Source organism: Macaca mulatta, chromosome 1, assembly GCF_049350105.2.
Source record: "Macaca mulatta isolate MMU2019108-1 chromosome 1, T2T-MMU8v2.0, whole genome shotgun sequence".
NCBI classification, from domain to species: Eukaryota; Metazoa; Chordata; class Mammalia; order Primates; family Cercopithecidae; genus Macaca; species Macaca mulatta.
The window spans coordinates 195,092,031-195,118,888 of record NC_133406.1 but is presented as its reverse complement, the minus strand read 5'-3'; the positions used below and the strand labels follow the sequence as shown (position 1 = coordinate 195,118,888).

General features: G+C 48.6%; 3 protein-coding genes across 9 annotated transcripts; 1 reads left to right on the top strand and 2 right to left on the bottom strand.

The window, feature by feature from the left end:
* Positions 1-192: 192 nt before the first annotated feature.
* Positions 193-4,469, bottom strand: CCDC163 (CCDC163 homolog). 3 transcript variants are annotated; one of them, XM_077959750.1, is made up of 5 exons: positions 4,177-4,451; positions 3,656-3,689; positions 1,484-1,584; positions 739-866; positions 193-487 (listed from the first exon to the last, which is right to left on the bottom strand). In XM_077959750.1, the coding sequence occupies exons 1-5, from the start codon at positions 4,344-4,346 to the stop codon at positions 369-371; spliced, it is 552 nt and encodes a 183-aa protein (XP_077815876.1). In that variant the 5' UTR covers positions 4,347-4,451; the 3' UTR covers positions 193-368. The 3 variants fall into 3 exon arrangements, with proteins under 3 accessions (XP_077815876.1, XP_077815881.1, XP_077815889.1); XM_077959755.1 differs by having other exon boundaries at positions 3,778-4,294; XM_077959763.1 differs by lacking the exon at positions 1,484-1,584 and having other exon boundaries at positions 739-794; positions 4,128-4,469.
* MMACHC (metabolism of cobalamin associated C) lies at positions 4,459-19,057 on the top strand. Of its 5 annotated transcripts, none has more exons than XR_013407569.1 (5): positions 4,546-4,659; positions 12,941-13,135; positions 13,789-13,941; positions 14,386-15,036; positions 18,984-19,057. XR_013407569.1 is itself a non-coding variant. In NM_001266340.1 (4 exon segments), coding segments are annotated over 4 exon segments (849 nt in total). In that variant the 5' UTR covers positions 4,459-4,578; the 3' UTR covers positions 14,806-15,026.
* Positions 6,164-26,599, bottom strand: PRDX1 (peroxiredoxin 1; the record flags this gene model as incomplete). Its single annotated transcript, NM_001260933.1, is given in 7 exon segments — positions 6,164-6,193; positions 15,189-16,560; positions 19,415-19,545; positions 19,782-19,904; positions 20,547-20,700; positions 23,467-23,583; positions 26,533-26,599. Coding segments are annotated over 5 exon segments (600 nt in total). The 3' UTR covers positions 6,164-6,193; positions 15,189-16,474.
* Between the last annotated feature and the right edge of the window lie 259 nt (positions 26,600-26,858).

Here is a 26,858-nt window from a genome sequence, read left to right as displayed (position 1 = left end):
CTCCAGCCTGGGCAACAGAACAAGACTCTGTCTCAAAAAAAAAAAAAAAAAAAAAAAAGATACAGCTATAAATGTCTATGAACTTGGATTTCAGGGGTAGAGGTCATAGAAAGCACTTCAAGTAACAGGAAGATGAACAGGTACAGCTGATTCTATCCCGTGTGGGTGCTGACTCATAGAAAACACATCAGGGAGAGTTAAACCATTTTATTGCAGCCCAGCGACAAGGATGGGCAAGCAGTGAAAAGCCTCAGTAGAGAGGACAAATAATAGCTACATCAAGAGGGTAGAGGCAGGCAGTCCAGAAACAGGGCCTTGGAGGGGAGGGTGGGCAAAGAAGCCTTCATCTTACTACTCTTAACGAGTCCTTACAGGTCATTCACGAGCATCTTGGGGCCCCAAAGGAATAGGCCCTCTTGCTTAAGACTCTGGGCATGGAGCTGAAAGCTTCTGGGCTCCAGTATAGAAAGGGTGCTCCTCTGGGGATCTAAGAGGAAGGAAAAGGGAAGAGAAAACAAGTCATCAGCAAGCATTGTGATATGCACAGAACTAGGCCCTAGGCCTTTCTAATAGAGAGGGACATACAGGACTGACAGGATAAATAGCAACAGATATCAATGAATTCACAGAAAGGCAGAGACTCCATTCTACCTGGTGTTAAATAATTAGGCAGCTGGCATTCAGGTACCATTCAGATTTAGCCTCCCCCAAAACGGGAATCCTTGTCCTTATCCTCACCTGGCTTCCATAAAAGTTCCCAGCTACTGTTACTGTCCAGAAGACTGCATTCAAAGCTAGATGAAGAAACAGACATGGTGAAGGTAGTGGCCAGAGGCAGCTTAGATTGGAGAACATGTATGGAGGTCCTGGAAAGGGGAACAGAACCAGAAACAGAGATGATGATGATGTGTCAAGGGGGCCCTACCGGCACAGAACTGTCCTCTTTCCTGAGGCTAGGACTCTGGTCTCTTCCCTCTTTTTTTGTTTTGTTTTGTTTTGTTTTTGAGATGGGGTCTCACTCTGTCACCCAAGCTGGAGTGCAATGGCATGATCTCGGCTCACTGCAACCTCCAACTCCTGGGTTCAAGCAATTCTCCCACCTCAGCCTCCCGAGTAGCTGGGATTACAGGCACCCGCCATCATGCCCGGCTAATTTTTGTAGACACAGGGTTTCACCATGTTAGCCAGGCTGGTCTTGAACTCCTGACCTCAGGTGATCTGCCCACCTCGGCCTCCCAAAGTGCTGGGATTATAGGCGTGAGCCACTGAGCCCTGCCAATCTCTCCTCCTTCTTTAACATCCAAACATATAAAGGTACCTCAGTGACTCTATATCAAGTAAAGAATGCCCTTATGGGCTACAACCAGATACTCATACTGCCCCCAGCAGCCCACACCAAATCTAGGATAGCTGAACTTTGGTCCCCAGTGTCTGACCTGTGAGACAATTCCCCTCCACTGGCACAGCACCCACACCCCCTGACCTGAGGAGGTTGTGTTCCCTCCAGGCATCTTGGTCCTCTGTCCTGGCAGCCTCCAGGGTATGACCCTTGCCTTCCTGGCCACTTTGCAACTGCTCCAACATCTGCCAGATCATAGGCTCAGGTGGAACCAAACCTCTCGCCATGACTGTCCTCTTCAGCACACTTGGAACCCTCATGTGGGCAAGGATAGTTTCTCATGGCCGGGAGCAGAAGGGTTAGGAAGAAGAGCTCTGGAGAGAGAGTCAGCACAGGGAAGAGAGTAATCGAGACAGGGGCAGGAGAGGGTATCCTGGCCTCCCTGCAGAACAGGATAGACAGAGAAAGGAAGGGTCCTCCACAGAGAAATATGCAGGGAGAAGGTAGGACTGAACCTAGTCCTACCTTCCAACTGCCAAACTGAGCCTGTCATCCCTTAGCCAGATCAGTTTCAGCAGCAGTTGCTGGCGCTGGCCTGCAGATGAGAGAGAATGTAAGGGGGCTGTTCCCCAACTTCTTTCCTTTTCCCTCCCTGCCTGTGACCAGCCTGCTGCCGAAAACTGAGACAGAAACATTCTGGCTCAGCCGTTGGGAAGCTTCCAAGCTGACTGAAAAGACTAAACTCACACCATGAGAGGCAAAGAGTGCAACAAAATACTTGGCCACACTTCTCAGTAGCTCAGGCAGTTGGAGCCATGGCCACTTAATGGGAGAGCAAGAAGACTTTCCAGGCCGGGTGCGGTGGCCCACACCTGTAATACTAGCACTTTGGGAGGCTAAGGCAGGCGGATCATTTGAGGTCAGGAGTTCGAGACCAGCCTGACCAACATGGTGAAACCCCATCTCTACTAAAAATACGAAAAAAAGTAGCCGGGCGTGGTGGCGGGCACCTGTAATCCCAGCTACTCAGGAGGCTGAAGCAGAAGAATCGTTTGAACCCGGGAGGCAGAGGTTGCAGTGAGCCAAGATTGCGCCATTGCAACAGAGCCTGGGCAACAGAGTGAGCCTGGGCAACAGAGCAAGACTCCATCTCATAAAAAAAAAAAAAAAAGAAGAAGAAGAAGACTTTCCAGAAAAGCGGACAAGGAAACACATATTCACCCCCAACCTTTTACTTACTCAACTGGTACTGCAGCAACTTCAATTCCTTCTGCATAATTTCTGACTCCTCCCACAGCACTGTAGGAGTGACAGCAGTGCTATTCTAGAGTCAATCAACAAATCCAGAGTAAGAAGGCCACCAGCCTCCCAGAATGCCAAAAGTTCAAAGGCCTCAAGAAGGCAAGGTTTTGCCTATCACTTACTCAGTCTGCAGCTCCTGAGGAAGGCCATTGGTAGTACTGCATTCTCCTGGTCCTGTTTGCATCTGGGCTTGGGCTTTCTCCCACACCTGGCTCCGAAGGCCCTGCAGTTACCTTCTCAGCTCCTCCCGGCATTGCTCCAGGAGAAGAGCCCTCCCCTTTGGGGCCCCCTGCAGCAACCTTAGTGATGCTGTAGTGGGACAAGTTAGGGATCATCCTCTCTAAGAGTTTCACAAGACCCTAGATACTCTACTTGCAAAACAAGACACATGTGCACACACAACAGGTGTGTGGCAAAATTGTGTGCATACGTATGAAGCTGTGTGTATGAAGAAAATAACTGGCCAGATACATTCCAAGATACTGAGCTGGTACTTCTGCTGCTCTCACTCTTCTAGCAGGCCCTGCACTGCCTGCCTTAGGGCCTCAGTCACCTACCCAGGCAGAAAAAAACATATGAGCTACTGTATAACAGCTTTTCCCAATCCCTAATATCCTCATCTCACACAAACATCACATATACACACCAAGGATTCCAAGCCTCATCTGAGCCTGAGATTGAAGCTAGGATCAGAGAATAGTAACCTCATCCCAGAGAGAGGATGGGCTCTAGGACTCAGGGCAGCTCAGTCTTTGTAGGACTGTGGGAGTCTCTAAAGCCCAAGGCTGTTGAGCTTGGACTCCTGACTGCAGAGGCAAGTGATGAGAGGAAATCCAGGTCCCAGCCAGGTCCCCAGCTGAGGGAATAAGGAAGGGTTAAGTGCAGGGTCTGTGTGGGGAAACAGAGTTAAGGAAAGGACAGAGTTGGAATTTGGAAGGAGTAATGGATGATACAGGCCCTGGAGGAAGGCACAGAAAGAGAAAGGGCTTGGAAGTAGAAAGAGACATTATTTACCTGAGTTGGAGACCCCAAGAGGATACAGCCACTGCTACAAAAGAAACAGTTGCACAGGTCAATGAGCTCTGAGAGTCCCTTAGCGTGCCCACGCAAACTGGGGACTTCCACCAACCCCTCACCTTAATCCGGGCCACATTTCCATCAGTAGTGTTGAGAAGCACATCCAGCTGCTCAAACCAGCTGAGGCTCCTACTCATATCCTGTGGCAGGGGAGCGGCAGGGGTCTGGCTCCCTGGTGCCTTGTGCTTACTCTCTCAGCGGGGGATACCCAAGGTACAGCCCAGGAAAGGCCACCACGTTAGATGGAAAGAGGGTAGTGGGGATGCAACTTGGAGTAGGGGGATGCACTATCAGACCAAAACTGCGATCGTGGGACTAGGGAAAGGAAGGACGCTCTTGGGGAACTGGGGGGAAAGCGGGATACCCTGATGATACGCAGATATCAGGTGGGGGTTGAAGGTGCCAGAACCTGGTCGAGACCTCCCCAGAAGCAGTACACTGGCGCCGCCACGCCAAACCTGTGCCAGTGACAACTGCCGCCGCCGGGTTCAAAACTTCGGGTTGGTTTTGAAAGTCCGACTTTGGACTGGCTGCCGCTGCGCCACCTGGGAAACTGAGTTCGCCTCTCGCAAACACAACCGGCGATGGAGGCGGCGGAACTACCTTTCCCTGGAAGAGACACGTACATGCACACCCCCACCGTGTAGCTTGCCGGGAAACTGAGTCTTCCTGATTCCGTGTAGCTGTCTCCAGGGATCGAACAAACTACGCATCCCAAGATGCATCGCGCATAGCCAATACTGTCCCGCTATTTTACCCGTTTCCTACCTGGGAAATGGAGTCGAAGTTGACTCAAAACGTAACGGCCCAATTGTCCTTGAGACTTCATTCCCCGGCAAGCTCAGCGTGTAACGAGCGCTATGGAGCCGAAAGTCGCAGAGCTGAAGCAGAAGATCGAGGACATGCTATGTCCTTTTGGCTTCGAGGTTTACCCCTTCCAGGTTAGTTTATCCCTCCTGCTGCTCTAGGGCGAGATCTATGATTGGCTTCGTTGCAACTGGCGTGAGGCCTCAGGAGCCTCTGCTCCTCCTGTGTTCCTGCAGCCCAATGTCCATGTGACAACAGGGACAGGGTTTCAGTGGGGGCTTGGGTTAAAAAGATAGTGGTCGAGGCCGGGCGTGGTGGCTCACACCTGTAATCCCAGCACTTTGGGAAGCAGAGGCAGGCGGATCACCTGAGGTGAGGAGTTCGAGACCAGTCTGGCCAACATGGTGAAACCCCATCTCTGCTAAAAATACAAAATTAGCCGGGCATATTGGTGCATGCCTGTAATCCCAGCTACTGGGGAGGCCGAGGCAGGAAAATCGCTGTAACCCCTGAGGCGGAGGTTGCAGTGAGCCGAGATTGCGCCATTGCACTCCAGCCTGAGCAACCAGCGAAACTCATCTCAAAAAAAAAAAAAAAAAAAAAGTTGTCCCATGTTTGTCCTTTTACCCCCATATAGTATAATGCCGGATTGGTTAACAGGAGACACCATATGACCTGTAACGTGTGTGGCTCAGATTGTCACCTATATAATTTACAAGAAGAAAGGGACCTGTGAGGCAGAGTCACCTTGGAACTTCCTAAAGGATTTAGGAGAGGTCAAAGCCCAGAAGGTTTGCATAGCTATGATTTAGGTCAGCTGAAGAGGGACGGCATTCCTGATAATGAACAGGCAAACAATTGGCTGGTTTGTTCCCTCTACCAACAGAAGGATAATTCATGATATTTCCAGTCATCAGTGCTGGACTGGGTAATGAAACTTTGTACACTCGCCTGGCACAGCAATCTCAGCACCGCACCCCGACCCCCATTTACACAGTTATATTTCCCAACATCAGTGCCCTGTGCACTGAGCAGTTAAGTTACAAAGCTAAATCAACTCAGCTTGAGCCCTCTGCCTGATGCTTAAGAGACTACCCACTTCCCATTCCTTCCACCGAGTGGCTCACAGCAGACCTGGGAGAGGATATAGAGGGAGAAGTAGGTTGGGTCTAGCTTGAGACTGGTCTTGCCAGAAAAAATGGAATTAAGCTATATATGAAAAGATAGATTGGAAGGAAGGAGGGTTATGTACATCCCAAATATCAGAAAAAGATTGAGTAAAAGTGTGGAGATAGCCGGGCGCGGTGGCTCAAGCCTGTAATCCCAGCACTTTGGGAGGCCGAGACGGGCGGATCACAAGGCCAGGAGATCGAGACCATCCTGGCTAACACGGCGAAACCCCGTCTCTACTAAAAAAAAACACAAGGCCGGGCGCGGTGGCTCAAGCCTGTAATCCCAGCACTTTGGGAGGCCGAGACAGGCGGATCACGAGGTCAGGAGTTCGAGACCATCCTGGCTAACACGGTGAAACCCCGTCTCTACTAAAAAATACGAAAAACTAGCCGGGCGAGGTGGCGGGCGCCTGTAGTCCCGGCTACTCGGGAGGCTGAGGCAGGAGAATGGCGTAAAAACCCGGGAGGCGGAGCTTGCAGTGAGCTGAGATCCGGCCACTGCACTCCAGCCTGGGCGACACAGGGAGACTCCGTCAAAAAAAAAAAAAAAACCACAAAAAATTAGCCGGGCGAGGTGGCGGCGCCTGTGGTCCCAGCTACTCGGGAGGCTGAGGCAGGAGAATGGCAGGAACCCGGGAGGCGGAGCTTGCAGTGAGCTGAGATCTGGCCACTGCACTCCAGCCTGGGCGACAGAGCGAGACTCCGTCTCAAAAAAAAAAAAAAAAAGTGTGGAGATAGTGGTGTGGTGTTACCAAGTAAAAGGGCTTGATGCCTGATGTGCTAGAAGCCAATATTATGACACTGGGTTTTTGAGAAAACAAAAGCTATTTGTTGCAGATCAACCTTTAACTCTTTGAGACACTGTTTCAGTGGATGGCAGGTATGTGGAAGAGTGAAAATACCTATCTGGCAAATTGAGTAGACCTGGGTATTAGGAGTTTTTGTACTGAACAAAGCCAACTGCAGCCCTGCCAGTCACCCTAGGCTCCTACCTCTCACCTCTCTACCCCCACATCCTATAAGACTGTCTACAAGGCCGGGCGCGGTGGCTCAAGCCTGTAATCCCAGCACTTTGGGAGGCCGAGGCGGGCGGATCACAAGGTCAGGAGATCGAGACCACAGTGAAACCCCGTCTCTACTAAAAATACAAAAAATTAGCCGGGCGCGGTGGCGGGCGCCTGTAGTCCTAGCTACTCAGGAGGCTGAGGCAGGAGAATGGCGTGAACCCAGGAGGCAGAGCTTGCAGTGAGCCGAGATCGCGTCACTGCACTCCAGCCTGGGCGACAGAGTGAGACTCCGTCTCAAAAAAAAAAAACAAAAAAACAAAAAAACAAAAAAACAAAAAAACAAAAAAAAAAAAAAAAAAAAGACTGTCTACTGAATCTCCCAAGTCCATTCCCTTCTATTCCACCCGTCTATGCTGTGGTTCAGGCCACCATTTCTCACTTGGATTACTGTAATAACCTCCTTGCTGTCATTTTACCTCCAGTCCATCCTCCACACTGCAGCCAGTTTGATCTAAAACTGATCATGCTAGTTTACTTCTTAAATCATCAGTGACTCTTCACTGTCACCAAATTAAATTCATATTCTTTAAATTGGTATTCAAAGCCAATCAAAATCTCACTCCTATTGATCTCTCCAGCCTTCTCTCCCTCTGATTCCCTCTACGGACCCTTCACTTCCACCAAACTAGACAATTTTCAAATATGCCCAGGAATTTTCTGCCAGTGTGTTTGCTTATGCTGTGACTTCTGTTTATTTTATTCTTTATTTATTTAGAGACAAAGTCTCACTCTGTCCTCCAGGCTGGAGTGCAGTGGTGCAATCATAGCTCACTGCAGCCTCAAACTCCTGGGCTCAAGTGATCCTCCCACTTCAGTCTCCCAAGTAACTGACTCCAGGCATGCACCAAAACTCAGTGTCTCACTTTGTTGCCCTGGCTGGTCTTGAACTCCTGGCCTCAAGTGGTCCTCCTGCTTTGGCCACCCAAAGCACTGGGATTACATGCATGAGTCACCGCACTTAGTCTGTGACCTCTTTTTAAAATACATACCAGTGAGTTTATGTCTTTTTTGGTGAAATATAAATAATAAATGCACACCAGATTCTCCTCCCCACATCAACCTGACAGTTGACCAGTTGATTTTCTAGCCTTCAAGACTTAGCATCCAAGAAAGCCTTTTCTTTTCTTTTCTTTTTTTTTTTTTTTTTTTTGAGACGGAGTTTTGCTCTTGTTGCCCAGGCTGGAGTGCAATGGTGCGATCTCAGCTCACTGCAACTTCTGCCTCCCAGGTTCAAGTGATTCTCCTGCCTTAGACTCCAGAGTAGCTGGGATTACAGACATGCACCAACACGCCCGGCTAATTTTGTATTTTTTTTAGTAGAGACAGAGTTTCTCCATGTTGGTCAGGCTGGTCTTCAACTCCCAACCTCAGGTGATCTGCCCACCTCGGCCTCTCAAAGTGCTGGGATTACAGGCATGAGCCACCATGCCCAGCCACAAGGAAGCCTTTTCTAATTTCAGAGGACCCCATCTGACCCTGTCATTGCACTAGCTATAGTACAGTCATTTCTGCTGTTCTTAGTTGATTCTGCCTACTAGAACTTTCTGTGGCCAGGCGTGGTGGCTCTCACCTGTAATCCCAGCACTTTGGGAGGCCAAGGTGAGTGAATTACTGGAGGTCAGGAGTTCAAGACCAGCCTGGCCAACATGGTGAAATCCCGTCTCTACTAAAAATAGAAAATTAGCTGGGTGTGGTGGTGTGCACCTGTAATCCTGGCTCTCAGGAGGCTGAGGCAGGAGAATTGTTTGAGCCTGGGAGGTGGGGGTTGTGGTGAGCGGAGATTGCACCATTGCACTCCAGCCTGGGCAAATGAGCGAAACTCCATCTCAATAATAATAATAATAATAATAATAATAATAATAACTCAATAACTCTCTGCCTTTCTTCCTTTTTTTTGAGATGGAGTCTCACTCTGTTGCCCCGGCTGGAGTGCAATGGCGCCATCTCGGCTCACTGCAACCTCTGCCTCCCGGGTTCAAGCAATTCTCCTGCCTCAGCCTCCTGAGTAGCTGGGATTTCTGCCTCTCTATTCTAAGTTCCTTGTCATATAATACATGAACCTATAGTAGACATGAGGGGGAAGAGACCTAACCACAACAGTCACATTATGAGTTGAGCACTGACACAGACTTCACTTATCTGTTACAGCAGTAAAACCAGCTACAATCAAACGAGTAATGGTCATCCCACTCTGTCCCAGTAATGCACAACCCCAGGTAGCCTGTGTAGACCTGTGTCAAGTGTTCTGCACTATGAGTCAGAAATCCCCAGTAAGTGATGCAGGTATATCCATAGCACTTCGTGTGAACAGCAGCAACCTCCACAACTATGTGATTTAGCAAGTTCATTGCAGGTTATGTTACAGGTCTTTAGTTCAGGCTTCTTGTGACAGTTCTTCTCCATGTTCAGTGTGTGAATGTGGGTGTAGACAGTGTGTTACAGGTGAATCCAATTTCTTGGATGTCCAGGCCAAGTGGACAAAAGCAAATATTGTGTGTCCTAAAACTGAAAATAAAGTTTGCATTAATCACATATTTGCTTTGCTGATTGGTCAACCTCAAAAACATAAGCTTGCTGGCCAGGCACGGTGGCTCATGCCTGTAATCCCAGCACTTTAGGGAGGCGGAGGCGGGTGGACCATCTGAAGTCAGGAGTTCAAGACCAGCCTCACCAACATGACGAAACCCCGTCTCAACTAAAAATACAGAAAATGAGCCAGGCATGCTGGCAGACACCTGTAATCCCAGCTACTCGGGAGGCTGAGGCAGGAGAATCGCTTGAACCTAGGAGGTGGAGGTTTCAGTGAGCTGAAATGGCACCACTGCACTCCAGCCTGGGCAACAGAGAAAGACTGTCTCAGAAACAAAACAAAACTGGATCAGACATATCTTGAACCCAGGAGGCGGAGGTTGCAGTGAGCCAAGATTGCGCCACAAACTCCAGCCTGGGGAACAAAAGCAGAATTCCATCTCAAAAAAAAAAAAAAAAAGGCCGGGCGCGGTGGCTCAAGCCTGTAATCCCAGCACTTTGGGAGGCCGAGACGGGCGGATCACGAGGTCAGGAGTTCGAGACCATCCTGGCTAACACGGTGAAACCCCGTCTCTACTAAAAAATACAAAAAACTAGCCGGGCGAGGTGGCGGGCGCCTGTAGTCCCGGCTACTCGGGAGGCTGAGGCAGGAGAATGGCGTAAAAACCCAGGAGGCAGAGCTTGCAGTGAGCTGAGATCCGGCCACTGCACTCCAGCCTGGGCGACACAGCGAGACTCCGTCTCAAAAAAAAAAATACAAGATTCCTGTTAGGGGTGTTGAGCATGGTAACAAGAAAGTCTGTCAAAAGCAGGAAAATCCCATCCTGGGCAACATAGGGAGACCCTGTCTCTACAACAAATTATTTTTTTGTTTTAATTAGCCAGCCAGGTGTGGTGGTTCACACCTGTGGTCCCGGCCACTTGGGAGGCTGAGGTGGGATGATTGCCTGAGGGAGGGAGGTTGAGGCTGCAGTGAGCTGTGATCACCTTACTGCACTCTAGCCTAGATGACAGGGCAAGACTGTCTCAAAAAAAAAAAAAAAAAAAAGCAGGAAAACCCCTGATGGGCTCAAGTCAGAGGTTAAGTATGTTTCTAGCCTCTTTGGTAGCGTCAGTTCATCAACTGATAAAAATGGTTTTTTTGGCCTGGCATGGAAGCTCACGCCTGTAATCCTAGCACTTTGGGAGGCCAAGGTAGGCAGATCAGTTGAGGCCAGGAGTTCGAGACCAGCCTGGCCAACATGGCGAAGCCCTGTCTCTACTAAAAGTACAAAAAATTAGCTAGGCCTGGTAGCACACGCCCATAATCCCAGCTACTTGGGAGGCTGAGGCACAAGAATCACTTGAACCCAGGAGGCAGAGGTTGCAGTGAGCCAACATCATGCCACTGCACCCTAGCAGTGACAGTGGGTGACAGTGAGACTGTATACATTTTTTTAAAAGGGTGGGGGGGCTTTGTTTTTAAAGATAGGTTCTCGCCAGGCGCGGTGACTCACGCCTATAATCCCAGCACTTTGGGAGGCCGATGCAGGTGGATCATGAGGTCAAGCGATCGAGACCATCCTGGCCAACATGGTGAAACCCCATCTCTACTAAAAAATACAAAAATTAGCTGGGCATAGTGGCGCACGCCTATAGTCCCAGCAACTCGGGAGGCTGAGACCGGAGAATCACTTGAATCCTGGGAGGTGGAGGTTGCAATGAGCCGAGGCTGCACCACTGCACTCCAGCCTGGCAACAGAGTGAGACTCCATCTAAAAAAAAATTAATTAATTAAAATAAAAAAATAAAGACAAGTTCTTGCTCTGTTGACCAGGCTGGTCTCAAACTCTTGGCCCCAAGCAGTCCTCCTGCCTCAGCCTCCCAAAGTGCTGGGATTGCAGGTGTAAGCCACCATGCCCAGCCTAAAAACAGTATTTTAAGAAACTGCCTGGGCTGGGCGCGGTGGCTCATGCCTGTAATCCCAGCACTTTGGGAGGCCAAGGCAGGTGGATCATGAGGTCAGGAGATCGAGACCATCCTGGCCAGCATGGTGAAACCCCCGTCTCTCTTAAAAATACAAAATTAGCTGGGCGTGGTGGCACGCACCTGTAGTCCCAGCTACTCGGGAGACTGAGGCAGGAGAATCACTTGAACCCGGGAGGCGGAGGTTGCAGGGAGCGAAGATCACGCCCCTGCACTCCAGCCTGGGCAACAGAGCGAGACTCCATCTCAAAAAAAAAAAAGAAAGAAACTGCCTGTTCTCTCCAAATTCATCTCTAGAGTTAGGGTTACATAGCCTGGAACTATGGTGTTGTCTTTGATCTGTCTGTATGGAGATGCTCTGGACATAGTGAAGTTTTCATCTATTATAACCCCTTGATCTTCAGCGGAGACGTAGCTTGCTGCTGCTGATAGTTTCCCCTGGCGACATATCAAAAGGGTAAAGAAGTGCTGGTTGGGAAGAGACTGGTGGAACCACATCGTTTTGTGTCATTTGAGGATGAGTTGGGCTGTGGCATGAACAGCATTGAGGGTTCAGGTGGTTTTCTCCCTCTCAGGCTTGGCTGCAGCAACATGCTTCTCCAGATTAACAATATTTTTCTGAACAACTGTTATAGCATCATATGTTGATTCTGCTTTGAGAAATCTCCAATCTTGCTTTTGTCTTAGAATACCTTCAAGGTGTTGAACTTGGAGGACAAGTGCATTGACAGCCACTTTGACTGTTCCTGTGCCCTCAAGCACCTCAGTCAGTTGTGGATTTAGGAACTCTGCTCTGTGGGGCCTCATTCCTGGGTTTTCATTTTCTTTTATTATTATTTGAGGCGAGGTCTCACTCCATCACCCAGGCTGGAGTGCAATGGCACGATCTTGTCTCACTGCAACCTCTGCCTCCCAGGTTCAAGCGATTCTCCTGCCTCAGCCTCCTGAGTAGCTGGGATTACAGGCGAGCGCCACCATGCTTGTCTAATTTTTGTATTTCTAGTAGAGGCAGGGTTTCACCATGTTGGCCAGGCTGGTCTCCAGACCTCAGGTGATCCACCTGCCTCAGCCTCCCAAAGTGCTGGGATTATAGCTGTGAGCCACCACGCCCAGCAGGGTTTTTCATTTTCATTGGTTCATTTGTAGTTGGATGAGGCCTGAATTATTTGTTATCAGTCAGTCCTTCAATAAACAAATAAATAATTCCCTGGGCCACGCTCGGTGGCTCACGCCTATATAATCCCAGCACTTTGGAAGGCTGAGGCAGGTGGGTCCTAGTGAGGCCAAGGGTTCGAGACCAACCTGGCCAACATGGCGAAACGCCGTCTTTACTAAAAATACAAAAAATAGCCAGGCGTGGTGGTGCACGTCTGTAATCCCAGCTGCTCAGGAGGCTGAGGCACGAGAATCACTTGAAATCTGAGAGGCCGAAGTTGCAGTGGGCCAAGATCACACCACTGCACTCCATCCTTGGTGACAGAGCAAGACTCTGTCTCAAAAAATAATTCCCTGTCAAATTCAGTTGAGTTGCTGGTAAAAATAAATCACATAGCATCAGTGAAAATTAACTGAATGAGTGAGCTGGAGGCTGGGGCAAAAGTGGGAGGCCTGAAGGTTAAGGTGTGGGCCAGGCTAAGGCCTAGACTGGCCCTCTCCAGCCTGGCCTGAACTTTCTGTTTCAGGTGGCATGGTACAATGAACTCTTGCCTCCAGCCTTCCACCTACTGCTGCCAGGGCCTACCCTGGCCTTCCTGGTACTCAGCACACCTGCCATGTTTGACCAGGCCCTCAAGCCCTTCTTGCAGAGCTGCCACCTCCGAATGCTGACCGACCCAGTGGACCAGTGTGTGGCCTACCATCTGGGCCGTGTTAGAGAGGTGAGGAAGGCTGTTTTCCCCCACCTCCCAAAGCCACAGCTGCCTCCAGTTCCTCCAGCCTCAATGCAGGATCTAGACCTAGGGCTAGGAGCCACTTCAAAGGTGAAATGATGTCCTAAAGTCAGGCTTGACATTCTGTGATCTTTCCTCATTCTGCCTTCTCACACACCCAAGTTCCACTACCCTCCTCTACCAGTACCCCAGTGTGTAATCAGTCTCTCTCACCCTACACTGATGGGCAACTACATGAACCTCAGACCAGGTTTTCCTTGGCCTCCAAGTGGAATAGGAATGAGTTCAACATTCCCCAGGTGTTGCTTTGCCCTAGACCTGCAAGCTTTATGCTGTCCTTTTGAGGACAGAACAATATTCTCCCAACACACACTCACATATACACATAACTATGTACACACCCACTGGATCTCCCCAAAGCTGGCCATGCCTTCCTCCACACCAGAACTTGTGTATTTCCCTTCAAACATGGGCACTTCTGGAAATAACTATAACTATGTCCACACTGGAGCCTCCCAAGTTAAGGTCATGTTTTCCTTTCTGAGGACAGGACCATGTTCACAAACAAACTAGGGCTCCCTAGGATAAGGTCATAACTCCCTTCATGCTGACAGTACCCTCTATCTTGTCCACTGTTCCAGAGCCTCCCAGAGCTGCAGATAGAAGTCATTGCTGACTACGAAGTGCACCCCAACCGACGCCCCAAGATCCTGGCCCAGACAGCAGCCCATGTGGCAGGGGCTGCTTACTACTACCAACGACAAGATGTGGAGGCTGACCCATGGGGGAACCAGGTGAGAGGGAAAATGTAAATAGAGACTGAGACAGACTGGTAAAGGCCTCTCCCTACCAGGTCCCACATTCCTCAGCCTTCCCTGGATGGATTTGTTTGACACAACCCAGAACAAATAAGCTTTGTCCTGGACAGGGGGGCAGTCCTGTCACATGTGATTGACTGGGGACTTGTGAGATCAGAAAACCTAGTCTGCAGAACCATCTTAGGATAGAGGGGGCACAGCAGTGTTCAGAATAGTGGTGAGACTGGGTAAGCCCAAGCCCTTCCTTGTGCTCAGAATAGTTTATGAAAGGGTTTGCCAACCCTTTCATAAGGGACAGAAGTTTATGTAGTCAGCGTACACTGAGTGGGAAATAAATGAACAGGCCTAGCTTGCAATGATGGCAGTTGGACTTGGTGCCAAGGGGACCTCCGTGACCTTGCTTTTCTTCACTCACCCCAGCACATATCAGGTGTGTGCATACACCCCCGATTTGGGGGCTGGTTTGCCATCCGAGGGGTAGTGCTGCTGCCAGGGATAGAGGTGCCAGATCTGCCACCCAGAAAACCTCATGACTGTGTACCTACAAGAGCTGCCCGTATCGCCCTACTCGAAGGCTTCAATTTCCACTGGCGAGACTGGACTTACCGGGATGCTGTGACACCCCAGGAGCGCTACTCCGAAGAGCAGAAGGCCTACTTCTCCACTCCGCCTGCCCAACGATTGGCCCTCCTGGGCTTGGTTCAGCCCTCAGAGAAGCCTAGTTCTCCCTCCCCAGACTTTCCTTTTACCACACACACCCCCAAGAAGCCTGGGAAGCCCAGCAGAGCCCGGAGCTGGCTCAGCCCCAGGGTCTCACCACCTGCATCCCCTGGCCCTTGATACCTTTCTCCCATGTAGACCCTGATTTATGGAGGTACTTGCTAGGACTTAATTGGCTTTGGCAAAGGAAAAGGTTCTGAGTACAAGATTACTATTTTTGATAATACCATAGAGATCTTCCATGAAGGTAACAAGGCTCAAGGAAGTTTGGCCAAGATAAAGGCCAGGAAACCAGAATTCCCATCTGCCTTCAAATGCAATTTTTTTTTTTTTTAAGACAGTCTCACTCTTGTCACCTAGGCTGGAGTGCAGTGGCGCAATCTCCGCTCACTGCAACCTCCGACTCCTGGGTTCAAGCAGTTCTCTGCCTCAGCCTCCCGAGTAGCTGGAACAACAGGTGCCTGCCACCACACCTGGCTAATTTTTTGGCGCCGAGATTGCATAGCTGCACTCTAGCCTGGGCGACAGTCTGAGACTGTCTCAAAAAAAGAAAAAAGTACCTACCTCACGTAGGAACTGAATAAACACGTGTACAGCACTTTGGAAAGTACCTGACATACAGTAAACTGTATGTTGGCTGTTACCAAAGGCCCTGGGAATTCTGTACTGCTGCTCATGGGTGTAGTCTGGGTTCTAGAGGGCTGGGCAGGTTGGAGTAGCTGAGGAAGACAAGTGGCTGGAATGGTATCACATGACACACAGAAGTATCCTCAGTTCTCAATCTACCCTGGCCTCAAGGGCCCAGAATAACTTTTCCCAGCTGACAACCTCTCTAAGGACAATGACATATAAATGAGGATCAAAACGGGCTTTGGCCAGGCACTGTGGCTCTCACCTCTAATCCCACCATTTTGGGAGGCTGAGGCGGAGGACCACTTGAGGCGAGGAGTTCAGAACCAGTCTGGGCAACATAGTGACACTAAAAAACACTATCTCTAATCAAGGCTAGAACCCAGGGAAGGCTAAGAATTGCCCAGTACTGTACAACTACTGAAAGCCCTACCCAAGGCCACCAGCCCTTTCTGTCTTCCTCTTTCTGCCAGTTCAAAAGAAAAAGAAACCTCCAACTCTCTTTTACATAGCAGGTACCAGGCATTTATCAGAAGAGGCCAAGTTTCTGGTTCCCATGCAGCCCTTTGAATAGTGTGTCCAAGTAAAAATAGGTGTCCAAGTAGTCACACCGAGACTAACTGGCAACCCAGTCTGTGGCATAAGTCGCCATGCTCCAGTCAACACTATAGCAGGGCTTATTCTTCTCCCTCATGTGTAGTGAAACAAAATGTTAACACCTTGGGTTCATTCAGTTCCATTCCCTGTGTCTACCTGTGTCAATATAATCCCGATTTGGAGGCAGCTCTCATTTTCCCCTAAACAGGGAAAGCAGAGTAAATTCCTCTTAAAATCAAAAGCTAGTAATATACCTCCTAAAATAAAGACTCATCAAGGTCTCAGTTCAGGTTTAATACAAACTACAAAATATTAACGGGTTGCTCTACTGATACATCATACAAACCAGTGGCCTGCCCACAACACCAACTCAGGCCATTCCTACCAAAGGAAGAAAGGCTGGTCTCTCCACCCCATGTAGGAAAGGCCTGCCTTGTAACAAGACCACAATTCGGCTGAATCTGAAGTCTTGTGTTTTACTCATGGGGAAAAAAAAAAAATACAGAAGAGGTTTTGTTCTCATGGCTGCCCACTGCAGCCTGGCACTAAAACAGCCCAGCGCTCACTTCTGCTTGGAGAAATATTCTTTGCTCTTTTGGACATCAGGCTTGATGGTATCACTGCCAGGTTTCCAGCCAGCAGGGCACACTGCAAAAGAAAGGTACCACTAATTAATAACCTTCTCAATGGTATGCACCACCATTCTCCTATGGACAAAACCAGTTCTGCACCCTAAAGAGCCTGAACACTCAGATACCAGGAAACCTACCCCTGCAATCGGTCTAAGATCATTCAGCCTTTTAGTGTAACCTAACTATTTTACAAACATTATATAATCATCACCACAGCCTTAAGATACTATTATGCCTAATTTATTCATGTAGCACTTAAAATTTAAATTTTCCACAAAAAAGGCAAGTTTAAATGATTTGCCAACACTCTCTAGTCCTTAAGGGAAAAAAAAAAAGCTAAGTAAATGATACACATAGAACTATGTAAACCCTTAACACTAAACTGTTTCCCTCTGACAGCCCTTCAGAACTCTGAAGGCAGCAACCTCAGTCTGCCTTCTCAGCATTCTTCTAACGCTACCAAACTGGAAAGCCTGAACCTTATAAAGGATCAAGAACTTAATAGAAGCCCCTGCTTGTTTCATTAAGTAACTGCCATCTACCCCTCGGTAAGCAAAAGGCAAAGTTTGAGATTTTTCGTGAATGTATACAGAAAGCACAGCCTTCAACCTTTTCCTGACAATGCCTAAGAATGTGTCTCAGGCTAGCCTGAAGAAAGTGAGGCAAGGGGACTAATCTCTCATTTTTCTTTTTCTTTTTTTGAGATGGAGTCTCGCTGTGTTGCCCAGGCTGGAGTGCAGTGGCGTGATCCCCACCTCTCTCTGCAACCTTGGTCTCCCAGGTTCAAGCAATTCTCCTGCATAAGCCTCCCAAGTAGCTGGGATTACAGGCGCCTGCCACCGCACCCGGCTAATTTTTGTATTTTTAGTAGAGATGGGGTTTCACGATGTTGGCCAGGCTGATCTCAAACTCCTGACCTCAGGTGATCTGCCTGCCTCGGCCTCCCAAAGTGCTAGGATTACAGGCGTGAGCCACCGCACCTGGCCTGATTTTTCCACTACCATGTGCTGTCATATTCTACGAGACATGTAATCAAAGTCCAGCAGGAGCAGCAAGAGTCTCAATTGCTCAAGTGAGACATAGGGAGGCCCCTCTTTGGTCCAAGGATATCATAACCTCAAATATCAAGACTCTACAAACAGCTCTCTAGGCATAAGGTACAGATGGAACAAGAGCTAAATAGAAGGACAAGCTGCCATTATTTTCCTAAAATCTCCATCTGATTGTTAGTTATTGGCTTTAGTGATATCAAAGGGTTACAATACAGGTCCTAAAGATAAACAAGTTGGAAAGAACAGCATAAAAGCAAATAAATACCAGCCTGGCCAACATAATGAAACCCCGTCTCTACTAAAAATATAAAAAATTAGCTGGGCGTGGTGGTGAGCGCCTATAATCCCAGGTACTCGGGAGGCTGAGGCAGGAGAATTGCTTGATGCAGAGGTTGCAGTGAGCTGAGATCATACCACTGCACTCTAGCCCGGATGACAGTGCGAGACTCCATCTCAAAAAAACAAGTGTTTGGCAGCCGGGCACAGTGGTTCACGCCTATAATCCCAGTGCTTTGGGAGGCCAAGGCGGAGGACTGCTTGAGCTTGAGCTCAGGAGTTCTGAGACCAGCCTGGCCAACATGGCAAAATCGCATCTCTACAAAACATACAAAAATTAGTGGGGCATGGTGGTGGGCCCCTGTAGTCCTAGCTACTCAGGAAGCTGATGCTAGAGAATTGCTTGAACCCAGGAGGTGGTGGCTGCAGTAAGCCGAGATCACACCACTGCACTCCAGTCTGGGCAACAAAACAAGATTCTGTCTCAAAAAAAAAAAAAAATATATATATATATATATATATAGTGTTTGGCATTCATAGGCTCTTGAATGGTGCCTATTTAAGAAGCTGTACATGTTCCAGTGGGATGGGAAGCAGAAGAGACCAATAGAGTCTGAAGAAGCAAGCTTCTGAGTCATGAAAGCTTGTGTTCGGGAGACTAACCTATATGTAGGTTCCCAGGAAAGTCCAGTTAAAGGGCCTACTTTGCCACTGCCGGCTCCTTCTTAATGCTGAACCTCATCTCCCACAAGGGGGCAGTCTCAGCAGGTGTCAGCTGAGCCATGTGTTATCTGTCCAGGCTAATTGCCCACACATCCTTCTGAAAAGGGTACCTCCTGGTTATCAGTGCTCACTGATCCCTATATAATCAGACTCTTACAGGGATTAAAAAGTAATCCCTGTAAAAAGATTATTTGGTGCTAGCCAAACTAGCACCTTTGGGTCTTCCCAAACATACACCACTAATCCAGACTCTAGTCACTAAACTTCATTTTCTTTAAATCACAAGATCAGAGCTAAAATGGGCCTTAGAAAGCTAGTCTGGGCTGGGCGCGATGGCTCATGGGAGGTGGAGGTCACAGTGAGCCAAGACTGCGCCACTGCACTCTAGCCTGGGCAACAGAGCAAGACTCTGTCTTGCAAAAAATAAATAAATAAATAAATACAAATATGAACTATATGGATTAACCTCTTCTCTCAACAGTTATTTTTTAAATGGCATGCTTCATCTCTAGATGTGATTCCCAACCATTTTGTTTTGCCCTAATACATCTGTGAGATCATCCTACATTAAGTTAGATCTTTAGGAGTGACTGATTCTAAATGAGCAGGGCAGAAGAGAGGAGTATGTACACTTCGAATAAAAAGTCTTTATATTCTCCTTCCCAAGCTTTTCCATTACCCTCACCCTCACATACTGTAATCCAGGGGCTTCAATATCTTGAAGAGAAATACCCCTTTTCTTATTAGGTAGCTTCTGTTCCTACTATCTTTCCCATTCTACCACCACTCTGTTATCCTTTTATCAGACAGATGGCTTACCTTCCCCATGTTTGTCAGTGAACTGGAAGGCCTGAACTAGTCTCAAAGTCTCATCCACAGAGCGGCCAACAGGGAGGTCATTTACAGTGATCTGCCGAAGAATACCCTTATCATCAATGATAAAGAGGCCCCTGGGAAAAGAGATGAAAGGAAAAGCAATACAGGTTTAAAGATGTGCTTTGTTAGAATACAGAAGCTTGAAGTCTTAAGGAAATGAACTGGTCTCCACATTCATACTGGCCTGGCCTTAGTGAGAAGGCCCCTGCATAAAGGAATGAAATGATGAAGGAGTCTCTACAGATCAGGGCTCTAGATTTCTCCAAATAAAAGGCTTTCAGCCAACTGGGTACTTGTCCTGATGACATACCTGAATGAAATGCCTTCATCAGCCTTTAAGACCCCATAATCCTGAGCAATGGTGCGCTTCGGGTCTGATACCAAAGGAATGTTCATGGGTCCCAGTCCTCCTTGTTTCTTAGGTGTGTTGATCCTACGGCAAAAGGCAAACACAGTTACATTCAAACTCTTGACTTAACTGTACCTATTCCTCTTTCCCCCTTTCCCATATTCCTAATCTAACTTTCCAAAAAAACTGTTTTTTTCCTTTTCCAGCAATAAAGTGAATGCTGAGAACAGTTAAGGTAGGTTACTAGGGTACACTCAACTGCAACTGAAGCTGCTGCTTCTCTGCTGCCAGGTCATGAGCAGTAAGAGAAAGTCAGACTTTGCACTTCTTCCATGAGAAGCCAATACTTGAAAGTCTATTGCCAAAGCTTCCCAGTTGCTGTTTTAAAAGTTCACATGCGGCCAGGTGCGGTGGCTCACACCTGTAATCCCAACACTTTGGGAGGCCAAGGCGGGCAGATCATGAGGTCAGGAGATCGAGACCATCCTGGCTAACACGATGAAACCTCATCTCTACTAAAAATACAAAAAATTAGCCGGGCTGGTGGTGGGCACCTGTAGTCCCAGCTACTCTGGAGGCTGAGGCAGGAGAATGGCGTGAACCCAGGAGGCGGAGCTTGCAGTGAGCCAAGATCACACCACTGCCCTCTACCCTGGGCGACAGAGCGAGACTCCATCTCAAAAAATAAAAAAAAAGTTCATATGCCAAATGAACCAAGAGATTTACCATGCTAGATGACAGAAGTGAGAATCCACAGAAGCACCAATCACTTGGCAGTTGAGTTTCTTAAATTCTTCTGCCCTATCACTGAAAGCAATGATCTCCGTAGGGCACACAAAGGTGAAGTCAAGAGGATAAAAGAAGAACACAACATATTTTCCTGGGGGAAAAACAGGAGTCATGGTTAGCATTTGACACAGACTTCCTTGCTTTATATTTTCCTATACAAAAAGAAGCAAGTTGATGGCTGACACAATAACCACTAAATGCCAAGATGCTCGATATAGATGTCTCCTAGTAGCTACTTTTAGAACCTGGTGCATTAGGAAAACCTGAATGAAAGAAACTTCCAATCCCATGCTTTATTCTCCTGCCTCCATATTCTTAGCTGCCAACCACAGAATAAACACTGTTCAGTCTAATTTTGATCTTTTCTGAGTGGCTAAAATTAGCATAAACACCAAGTTCTCCAAAGATAGCAAAAGCAAGGATGCACTTATAAGCATGGCCTAATACCAACGCTTAACAAACAGTGCCCAGAGAAGCTGAATTGCAGCACTCCTCTGCTGTAGAGATAAGACACCAATAAGAAGTCAGAGCCTTTGCACTTCTCCCGTGATGAACCATAGTAATGGAACAAGCATGGTTTAAGTGATCACATGTGTTCCTAACGTGCCTGACAGGACAGGAAAAAGTTTAAGCCAGGCACAGTGGTGCGTGCTTGTAGTCCCAGCTACTTGGGAGGCTGAGGTGGGAGGATCCCTTGACCCCAGGAGTTTGAGGCCAGCCTGGGCAACAGAGCAAGACGGTCTCAAAACAACAAAAAATACATACATACACATACACAGAGAGAGACAGAGAAAAGACAAAAGTACTAGTGAGTAACAGAACTTCTAGCTGCAATTTTAATGAAGTCACTGGGATTAACCACTGAAATAACAGATCGTCAAACTGGTCAGGCAGCCTAGCCTTTTCACCACACCCACCAGGCTTAAATACCAGAACAATTCCAAATATTCACTCATTTCCAGGTAGCAGCAATGTTTGCAAAGTCAAATAGGCTGGGTGTGGTGGCTCAGCCTGGCATGGTGGCTCATGTCTGTAATTCCAGCATTTTGGTAGGCCGAGGCAGGTGGATCACCTGAGGTCAGGAGTTCAAGACCAGCCTGACCAACATGGTGAAACGTGTCTCTACTAAAAATACAAAAATTAGCTGGGCGTGATAGCGGGGGCCTGAAATCCCAGCTACTCGGGAGGCTGAGCCAGGAGAATCACTTGAACTGGGGAGATGGAGGTCGCAGTGACCCAAGACCATGCCACTGCACTACAGCCTATGCAACAAGAGCAAAATTCCATCTCAAAAAAAAAAAAAAGTCAAACAAGCAGCCCTTTTAGACATTACCACTTTGCAGTATCACTGGAAACTAACTCATCTAAACAACCCCTGCAGGGATTTGCCTAACAAGCACCATGGGGCCTCAGCAGGTCAAACCCTGGAGGGCAGAGAGCAGCTGCTCCTAGACCTCCTGCTTATACTCCTGGGCCAAGGTCACCTCCCTACGGTGCAACTTACCTTGTTTGCTAGGAGAAGCCCCATCAACAAACTGTGATTATGTCAGGAAACCTAGTCAAATGTTCTAGCAAAAACTAACTTCAGAAACTGATGCTACACCACTGAGAAAAGGACACTTGACACCTGAGTTTCAGGTTTGCATTCTAAGGAATCTATATCCTCAACTGTCCCAGGAGATCCAGCTGCTCTGGGACTACAAGGTAAAGGAAGGAGGAGCCTCAACAGAACTTGCCAAGTGTCTGCATGAAACTATGACAACAGAAAGGAGAGTTGTTCCATCTGTAATATCAACTCTCCTCTGGGGTCAAAACAGGCAAGGGAAAGTGCCTAGCCCTCAGCTTAATATTAACAACTGTAATATATATGTGACCCAAATGAACAAGCAGTGTCACAGCTCCAAAGAGTTGAGTGAGTTCTGAGACTTTAAATGTAGAATGTCTCTTATAACAAGAGATAGCCGGGCGCGGTGGCTCAAGCCTGTAATCCCAGCACTTTGGGAGGCCGAGGCGGGCGGATCACGAGGTCAGGAGATCGAGACCATCCTGACTAACACGGTGAAACCCCGTCTCTACTAAAAAATACAAAAAAACTAGCCGGGCGAGGTGGCAGGTGCCTGTAGTCCCCGCTACTCGGGAGGCTGAGGCAGGAGAATGGCGTAAACCTGGGAGGCAGAGCTTGCAGTGAGCTGAGATCCGGCCACTGCACTCCAGCCTGGGCGACAGAGCGAGACTCCGTCTCAAAAACAAAACAAAACAAAACAAGAGATAATGTGAATTTCTCCAATAATAAAATAGAGGAGGGCCAGATGCAGTAGCTCACACCTGTTATCCCAGCACTTTGAAAGGCTGGGGCAGGTAGAGGGCTTGAGCCCAGGAGTTGGAGATGGTGCCCATCTCTACAAAAAACACAAAAATTAGCCGGGCATGGTGGCATGCCCCTACAGTCCCAGCTACTTGGGAGGCTGAGGTGGGAGGATCGCCTGAGTCCAGAGAGGTAGAGGCTGCAGTGAGCCATGACTGCACCACTGCACTCCAGCCTGGGTGACAGAATGAGACCCTGTCTCAAAAATAAAAATAAATAAAGAAAATAGAGGAGGAATACTAAAAAGATAATTGAGCTAGTATGTCCAGACATAATGAAGCATGTGGTTTCTCCAGAAGTGGTTTGGTCCTAGGATATATACCCTGTAATCACTTGATAATCACTACTTCAACATGAAGGTAACAACCTAAATACTTCTTTCTAGGAGACAAAACGTTTTACAGTCAAACATAACACTGACACAAATCTAACAAGCCATCCCTAGAATATAAAATAACCCCATCTCAATGAGCCCAGTGTAAATTCTCTTACCTTTGTAGTCAGACAGGCTGATATCTTTAAACTGACCATCTGGCATAACGGCTGTGGCTTTGAAGTTGGGGGCAGGGTGCCCAATTTTAGCATTTCCTGAAGACATCTTCCTATTAGCTAGAAATAACAGAAATTAATTAGAAACAAGCCTTAATTTTCTAGATAACCAGCAGCCTTCACCTACTTAAGAGACTTAGCTGTAGAACAATCAAGGCATTGTCCAGTGTCCCTGAATACATTAAATGTTATTTTAGTAAGAAGCTCAGGCCAGCAGTCAAGGGTCACAATCAGAGCTTTTGAAACAAAACAAGTCTCTGAATCTCAGCCTTTGTTTTCATTTAAAAACGACAAGGCAATTTCTTTATATACTAAGAAAACCTCTCACTCTTTCTGAACCATAATTAGTGCAGTGGCATCTTATTCATTAGACAGAAGCAGAGAGGGAGGCAGGTGAAGACTCTCAAACCAGAATCCGAATGCACAATGCCACAAACACTTTTGTTTGGCTCATAGTCATGTTGACCTTTCCCATTACTGTGCCTCCACCTGCCTTAATAACGTCAGAAGCATATTTGACTTTTCTCCAGGTAGCTTTGTCAAAGACAGCACACGGTCGACCTATAACTAACACAACTTGTTTTATTTTATTTTTTTTGGACGGAGTTTCGCTCTTGGGGCCCAGGCTGGAGTGCAATGGCGCTATCTCGGCTCACCGCAACCTCCACCTCTAGGGTTCAAGTGATTCTCCTGCCTCAGCCTCCGGAGTATCTGGGATTACAGGCGCTAGCCACTACACCCGGCTAATTTTTTTGTAGTTTTATTAGAGAAAGGGTTTCTCCATGTTGGTCAGGCTGGTCTCGAACTCCTCACCTCAGGTGATCGCCCAACTCAGCCTCCCAAAATGCTGGGATTACAGGTGTGAGCCACCGCACCCTTCCAGCCAGTCCAACTTTTAAGAGGCAAGACCACTGGGCGCGGTGGCTCACACCTGTAATCCCAGCACTTCCGAAGGCCGAGGCAGGCGGATCACAAGGTCAGGAGTTCAAGACCAGTCTGGCCAACATGGTGAAACCCTGTCTCTACTAAAAATACAAAAATTAGCCGAGAGTGGTGGTGCATGCCTGTAATCGCAACTACTCAGGAGGCTGCTGAAGCAGGTGAATCGCTTGAACCCGGGAGGCAGAGGTTGCAGTAAGGCAAGATCACACCACTGCACTGCAGCCTGGGCGACAGAGTGAGACTTTTCACTCTGGGCCATACAGTGAAGAAAAAAAAAAGCCGGTGGGGGGGGGGGGCGCGGGAAGACCAAGATATTGGCGTCTGCTTAATTTCAAATCTTTAGGTATTGTGTAAGCCCTAGAAGTCCCTTCACAAATGGGTTCCTGACTTCTGGGCTAATATCCCAGGGCGAAAAGAAGTAGAACAAGAATCAATTTACTTCTGAAAAGGAAGGTTGCGCAGGATTCACCCAGATCAACACCAAGATAAGCATCGAGATCTTGGCCTGTAATGCCAGCACTTTGGTAGCTGAGACAGGCAGATCACCTCAAGTCAGGAGTTCGAGAATAGCCCGGCCAACATAGTTAAACCCCGTCTCTAACAAAAATACAAAAAGTTAGCCGGGTGTGGTGGCACGCGCCCGTAGTCCCAGCTACTCCGGAGGCTGAGGCAGGAGAATCACTTGAAACCGGGAGATGGAGGCTGCAGTGAGCCGAGATCCCGCCACTGCACTCCAGCCTAGGAGACAGAGCAAGACTCCGTCTCAAAAAAAAAAAAAAAAAAAGTTCGCGACAGGCCTGGCCAACATGGTGAAACCCCGTCTCTACTACAACTACAAAAAAAAAAAAAAAATTAGCCGGGCGTGGTGACCGGCGTCTGCAGTTCCAGCTACTCAGGAGCTGATGCAGGAGAATGGCTGAACCCGCGAGGCGGAGCTTGCAGTGAGCCGAGATCGCACCACTGCACTCCAGCCTGGGCGACAAAGCGAGACTCCATCTCAAAAAAAAAGAAAAGAAAAACAGCAAAAATTTGCCGGGGCTTGGTGGCACACGCCTGTAATTCCAGCTACTCGCGAGACTGAGGGAGGAGAATTGCTTGAGTTCGGCAGACAGAGGTTGTCCCAGTAAGCCGAGACCGCACCACTGCTACTCCAGCCTGGCCGACAGAGCGAGACTCTCTCAAAAAAAAAAACAGAGTTTTAACCCACTGAGCCGCAGTCTAAAAGTTTTTCCAAGTCCTAAAGTTCTTTAAAAACTGTTTTTTAAAAAGTCCTTAACACCTTTAACGACAAAAAACAAAAACCAGAAACTAATGCATGCTGCAACTTGGTGTCCCCAAATGGCCTTCTCGTCCCATCCTACTTTCCCAGGTGGCTCCCAAGTACCAAACCCAACCAATTCGGGGTAAAGGCTGCTTCAGGCCGGCGCCGGGCCCCTTCAGGGGATCTGCCCAGTGCCGAGGGCCACACCCCTGAACCCCACTTCAGGTACCCCTGTCCCTCCCCAGCACTGTGTAAAGTACCAGCAGAAAGAGTGCTTCAGCGGGGACATTTGGGCTCATCACTAACTCCATTCCACGTACAGGAAAATAAAGACGGGGAAAGGGTACCCGAAGCTCCGCAGCTAGTCAAGGCTCAGGACCCGGAACAGCATTTACCCTATCACAAGATGGACAAAAATACAGGCTGTCTTCTACAGCCACGAGTCCGGATACAGGTCCATTCCAGAAGCTTCCCGAACCCACCCCGCCCGACAGGAGGCTAGTCTTGGAGACCCCACCACCAGCCCGCCCAGACGCCGCGCCACGTGCTCAAGTTGCCGGGGAACGACTCGACTCGAGTCCACGCTAGCCTTGGGGTCCCACGTCCCCGCACCTACGTGGGGGGCCCATGAGAGGGGTGCGCGTAGCGCTCAGGCAGTCTCGGGCTCCGGGTCTCCCCCGGCCGCCTCACGCATCACAGTACCCCCACCCAAGGGCGGGCGAGCCCCGGACAGGAGAAGGAAGAGGCAACAGACAAGAAAGGCGCGCCGCGCCTCACTCCGCAGAGGCCGCGCTGCCCACACTCACCAGTCCTAACACAACTCACAGATCAACACCACGGAAGAACAAAACAGGCAAGAACAAAACGCGCAAAATCCGCCCGGGGCGCTGCCTTTATAGCCAGTAGGGCTCTCGCGAGAGTCGGAGCGGACCAGGGGTTCTGGAAGAGAAGAAAGAGGAGGGGGATGTGGCCCGAGCCCCGCCCGGCGCGCCCCACCGGAATGACTCGGCGCTTTTCCTCGTGGGGGCGGGCGCGGAAATACTAATACCTCTCCCTGCTGCGGATGGCTGAGGCTGGAGTGAGGCGCTCTTGTGGCCGCTCCCAAACCCAAACGCTTAGGTTAATCCAAGGT

Bases quoted from the DNA above. Each gene is read 5' to 3' on its own strand.
- CCDC163 (XM_077959750.1), bottom strand. From the start codon at position 4,346: ATGTACGTGTCTCTTCCAGGGAAAGGTAGTTCCGCCGCCTCCATCGCC. The intron at 3,690-4,176 runs GTTTGGCGTGGC...TTTCTTTTGTAG, and splicing joins GGCAGTTGTCACTGGCACAG to CAGTGGCTGTATCCTCTTGG. The intron at 488-738 runs GTGAGGATAAGG...CCTTCCTCTTAG, and splicing joins GGAACTTTTATGGAAGCCAG to ATCCCCAGAGGAGCACCCTT.